This window comes from Artibeus jamaicensis, unplaced genomic scaffold (assembly GCF_021234435.1).
Source record: "Artibeus jamaicensis isolate MK-2021 breed Jamaican fruit bat unplaced genomic scaffold, CSHL_Jam_final contig_519, whole genome shotgun sequence".
In the NCBI taxonomy this organism is placed as follows: domain Eukaryota; kingdom Metazoa; phylum Chordata; class Mammalia; order Chiroptera; family Phyllostomidae; genus Artibeus; species Artibeus jamaicensis.
The window spans coordinates 3,912,639-3,917,869 of NW_026521871.1; the positions used below are offsets into that span (position 1 = coordinate 3,912,639).

General features: G+C 55.7%; 1 protein-coding gene across 1 annotated transcript; it reads left to right on the forward strand.

The window, feature by feature from the left end:
• Window positions 1-1,357: 1,357 nt before the first annotated feature.
• Window positions 1,358-4,763, forward strand: FEZF2 (FEZ family zinc finger 2). The gene is made up of 5 exons (XM_037163401.2): window positions 1,358-1,394; window positions 1,763-2,660; window positions 2,989-3,123; window positions 3,321-3,453; window positions 4,504-4,763. The coding sequence occupies exons 2-5, from the start codon at window positions 1,821-1,823 to the stop codon at window positions 4,761-4,763; spliced, it is 1,368 nt and encodes a 455-aa protein (XP_037019296.1). The 5' UTR covers window positions 1,358-1,394; window positions 1,763-1,820.
• The last annotated feature ends 468 nt before the right edge of the window (window positions 4,764-5,231 follow it).

The following is a 5,231-nucleotide window of genomic DNA, read 5'->3' on the forward strand; positions in this document are numbered from 1 at the left end:
GAGCTCCGAGCGCGCTGCTTTTGTGCGCCAGGCACAAAACGCTGAATTCCTCCGAACTTAGTTGGGGCCTGTCTAGAAAAGGGCCTTTTCTTCCCTCTGCTTGTACCTCTGGCCACACTAAGTCTCTCCCGCCCGCCTCAGGGCCCCCTCCCTTTCCCCTCTGATAATCCTTCTCTTTATTTTAGAAAAACACAAAACCCGGTTCCACGCGGTGCTTTAGTGGCTAAAAGTGAAAGAGCTGCCTTGGCAGATTTCAGCTCTATGAATCACTTCGGAAAATTGGTTCGACTGAATGGCCTTAGGAGGAAAAAACGTTTTAATAGGATCCAGGGGGAGGTTCTGCTGTTTCAATCTGCTCCTTAAACAGGTGGAGATTGGACCTTCTCAATTATACAAACAGCAAGAACCCATCAGCGTGGCGAGCTGCCCTCTGAATCCGCCCCGCACGCAGCCCTAAACCAGCAGCAGAGCGGGGCTTTGCCTCAGACACCCGATCACAAATCAGTGATTCTGATCGATTAGGATCTCAAACAGTCCTCAGCTAGTGGTGCAGTCTCCCGCAGCCGCAGGCGGGGAGCTGGCCTGAGAGGGGGAGGCGCACTCGCCGGTCGCCAAGGTCCGGAGGATCTGGCGCGCGGCCTCGGTCTTCCCGATGCTTTGGGGTCCTCCTCAGGCGGCGGGAGCTCTCCCCCGACCTCCGGCGAGCTCGTTGTTTTTGCATAAATTAATATTTCCCCATTAACAAGTCACCCCCTCCAAACGCTGCGCTCGCGTCCATGCGCCACATCCTAATGAGGTAATTATCATTTGCGCGTGTTCGGGGCTGGCGCTGGCTCCGTGGGTAAATGGCAGTTTATTAGCACGATGCCCAGCTCGGCTGCAGAGGGCTAAGGGACACTTCGGCAACTAGACGGACATCCAGGGGCCCTTTGGGACTAGGAATCCAGGACCCCCCCGCCCTCGCCGCGTCCCCCACACCTGTAGGCCCCCAAAGTTGTGACTCACGCACAGAACTCTGCCTGGGTTTGGACTCCCCCCACCTTTTTTTCCACCGGCAAAACCATCACGATTCCTCCCCCTCCCCCTCGCGTCTCTCCCCTCCTTCCCGATTCGCGAACCGCTCGCACTTTCCCAAAGGGAGCGCGAGCGCCAGTTGCCTCCTTTTAAAGTTTGAGGGGCTGTGGCGGCGGCCCGCAGGCGCGGGGGAACACAGGGGCCGCTACCGGAGCCGCGCCGCCGCCCAAGTCATTCCACTTGAAGTGACTTCATGTGATGTCAGCTGAATGTAAAAGACAGTGATCTCACGCGGAGGGGAAGATGTTTGCCATTAAAATGTGACAGAGGAAACACGCTGCATGGCTCGGAACGCATCTCCTTGGCGGTGGGGGAAAGAGGTAAACGCGAGGTACCTTTCCTGATCCTCTTTAACTTTGCCGCTTCACTGTCCAGCTCCCAGCACGCGTGCCGGAGGCCAGGGTCCAGGGAACAGCTCAGGGGGGCTAATTTAACGCTCTTTTCTTTCTTTCTCCCTTCCTCTCTCTCTCTTTCCTTTTTCTTTGTAAACCCTCCCCCTTCTTCCCCTTTCAAAGTCCCAAGGCAGGGGCTGGTGGGTTCCTTTGCGCGCCGGGTTAATGGGCGGTAATTTGGTACCCTTGGGTGCACTTTGTTCTGCCCCTGTTCATTTGAATGCAAATGGGTGACCTGGACCCGACAAGGTGCTTATTAAATTGCGGTTTCCCTCCTTGCCTTTTCCGGAATGCAGACTTAGAGGAGAGAGGCTGCGCCCTGGCCCAGTCCCGCACAACTCGGCTCCGTGCGCAATGGCAAGCTCGGCTTCCCTGGAGACCATGGTGCCCCCGGCCTGTCCTCGAGCCGGAGCGTCGCAGGCCACTTCCAAGACTCTGGCCTTCTCCATCGAGCGCATCATGGCTAAGACGTCGGAGCCCCGTGAGCCCTTGGAGCCCCGGCCGGGGGCACTGGAGGCAGACAGCGGCCAGGGCAAGAAATTGCTGAACCTGTGCTCCCCGTTGCCCTGCATGATCCCTCTCCAACCCCTAGGCTACGACGTGCCGTCCAAGACTCTGCTCAGTTACTCCGAGCTCTGGAAAAGCAGCCTCCGGGCGGGCGGCGGCGGAGGAGGAGGCGGTGGCGGCGGGGGGGCTCCGGTGTGCGGCGCTAGCGGCTTGTGCAAAACCAACTGTGGCGTGTGCTGCAAGGCCGAGCTGGGCCTGGCGCCGTCTGCGCTGCCCGCCGGCAGGGTCATCAAACCACAGGTCATCAACCACGCGGTGGGGCTGCCGGCCAGCGGCTCACTCTACTACTTCAACTACCTGGACTCTGCCGCCTACCCTCCCTCTGAGCTGCTCGGCGGCCACCTCTTTCCGTCCAGCCTTCTCAACTCGCAGGCCCCCACTGCCCTGGCCGCGCACCCCAAGCTCTTTTTGCTGGAGAATGCCAAGTTGGCCGGCCTGGCCGCGGACAAGTTTCCCCATCCCGCCCCCTACGCCCATAAGGAGCGCTTGCCCGCGCCGCTGGAACAGGTGCTGAAAGAAAATTCGGCCCTGACTGCCGAGCGCGGAGGCGTCAAGAGCCACGGAAAGCTGCCCGGAGCCTCCGCTGACGGCAAGCCTAAAAACTTCACGTGCGAGGTGTGCGGCAAGGTGAGGCGTGGGGTCTGTGGGGCCTGGGAGTGGGGAGCAGCGGTGGTTGCTACCTTGGAGCAGCCTGGCAGTCCTCTTTCTCAAGTTCAGGGGCTTCCTGGTAGCTGTCTACTCAAATCAGGGGCCTCGGTTTCCCGTTCTGTAAAATGGGGATGCCGTTGTCACTAGCCACACAGTACAGACGTGAGCAGGGGTTTGGGAAACCCTTTGCAAAATAAAAGGGCTCTGGTTGGGGGAGGGGATTGTTGGTTGGGCAAGGAAGCTTCCCGGGACTGATGCTGGACTCTCTGATGGACCCACCACAAGGCCCCCTCACATCCTTCCGTAGGTGTTTAATGCTCACTATAACCTCACCCGCCACATGCCGGTCCACACCGGAGCCAGACCCTTCGTGTGCAAAGTCTGCGGCAAAGGCTTCCGCCAGGCCAGCACGCTGTGCAGACACAAAATTATCCACACCCAGGTATGTGGCCCCGGGTCCGGCCCAGTTCGCGTGCAACATCCCACGCAGGAGCAAGGTCGTTGGGGAGAGAATGGCGGAGGGTTCCCGCACCCCTCCCGGAGTGGCCCTGTCGCTTCAAGGTGTTCCTTCAGATTTCCCCGGGGCAGCCTTTCCCTGCCGGGCGATCAACCTCACTGTGTTCCCGCCCCTCTCCGCAGGAAAAGCCTCATAAATGTAACCAGTGTGGCAAAGCCTTCAACCGCAGCTCCACACTCAACACGCACATCCGCATCCACGCGGGCTACAAGCCCTTCGTCTGCGAATTTTGCGGCAAAGGCTTTCACCAAAAAGGTAATGTTCGGGGCGAGGCCCTCTTCTCATTCTCACCCCGGGACTCGGCGGGTCACCGCCACACAGGGCAAAAACAAACAAAGAAAAAAAGAAAGAAAAAAAAAAAAAAAAAAAAACCAAACCCAGAGACAAGGAATTGGAGAGCTGCGGGCTCGGGAGCAGCATTTCTTTGCAATCGGGTTGTGCTGGGTTTGGGGATAAGCTTTCCCGGCCGGGTTAGTAGACCTCGCTGGATTCAGGTTGGTTGCGCATTTGGGGGGTGGAAAGGAAGGCAGGTGTAGAGGGAAAGAAAGTGGGAGAAAGAGAGTGTTGTCCTACAGGAAAAGCATCCCTTTATAGCCGCGACTCCCCTTTCTAATGAAAAAAAAATCGTGGCAAAATCCACCACCTAGAAACAACTTAAGGGTCGGGGAAACTGCTGCTGTCCAGAGTATCCCCAACCAGCGGGGACCCTCTTGGATTTTCTAAAGCATTGTCAGGTCCCCAGGTGGGGGTTGGAGGACCAGAGGAAATTATATATATATATATACAGGACAAATTATATATATATATATATATATATATATAAATATATATATATATATATAAATATATATAATATATATTTATATATATTATATATATAATTAAAATATGTATATATATTTTAATGAGAAGGAAAATAAAATGAACCCCGGGTTCGTGAGAATTTCTTGGAGCAAAGTGGTAGCCCAGAGTAGGACCCGGAGTGTCTCTGGGCTGCGCAAAAGTTTCCAGGCCCCCGGAGCACAGTGTGAGGGACGCCAGGCGGGCCTCAGGGCAAGGCGGGGCAGAGGCTCAGGGCGCTGACTGCGGACTCGGCCTTCCAGCCACTCGTGAGAGCCCAGGGCTTGACGCACACGAAGTTTGACAACTTCTTCACTTTGAGAGGTCGCGTCCGCTTAGCCAAGCATCGCTTTCTTTGCGCCGGCCCCTGAGCCAACCCCGGGACGCCCAGACTCCCCGCCGCCCCCCCCCCCCCCCCCCCAATCCACTTCATTCCCCCACGTTTTTGTTTTTGGTCTCCTGTAGGGAACTACAAGAACCACAAGCTGACCCACAGCGGCGAAAAGCAGTACAAATGCACCATCTGCAACAAGGCCTTCCACCAGGTCTACAACCTGACCTTCCATATGCACACGCACAACGACAAGAAACCTTTCACGTGCGCCACTTGCGGCAAAGGGTTTTGCAGAAACTTTGATTTAAAGAAACACGTGCGCAAACTCCACGACAGCGTGGGCCCCGCCGCCCCCTCCACAAAGGACTTAACTCGGACAGTGCAGAGTTGAGAGCTACTGCCTTGCCCTCCCTCCCTGCCCTATCCAACCCCCAAACAGATCACACGTATAAACTTATTTCTAAAATTAAGAGGGAAAAAAAACTATAGCAGAGAGGCTAAAATCTATTTATCAAAACCAGCATATTTTTGGAAAGCTAAACGTTTCCTCGATGACTGGCAGCAAACAAGTGACTCCCACCTTTGCGTATTCGGGAAACTTATTTAAACCCAGTACCGAAAAGTATTTAATTCCAGGCCTTGGCTTCTCCTCGGGCGGTGGGTTTTAACAGGAGCCTGTCACGTGAATGCCCGGAAAGCGCACGGCGCCCCCAGCCATCTTTATACAGCCATGTAAATCCTCCTGTACATGCGAACACGGAATATATACATATATAATTCAATAAACGGAATCATTAGTGCGCGTTTTCTTCCCCGCCCCCTCACCCCTCGCCGCAAGGTCAGCTCAGCAAGCCCGAAG

What these genes read in the sequence shown, in the direction of transcription:
- FEZF2 (XM_037163401.2), top strand. Translation starts at nt 1,821, where the DNA reads ATGGCAAGCTCGGCTTCCCTGGAGACCATGGTGCCCCCGGCCTGTCCT. An exon ending in CGTGCGAGGTGTGCGGCAAG is followed by an intron (nt 2,661 to 2,988) that starts GTGAGGCGTGGG and finishes ATCCTTCCGTAG; the next exon opens with GTGTTTAATGCTCACTATAA. An exon ending in ACAAAATTATCCACACCCAG is followed by an intron (nt 3,124 to 3,320) that starts GTATGTGGCCCC and finishes CCCTCTCCGCAG; the next exon opens with GAAAAGCCTCATAAATGTAA.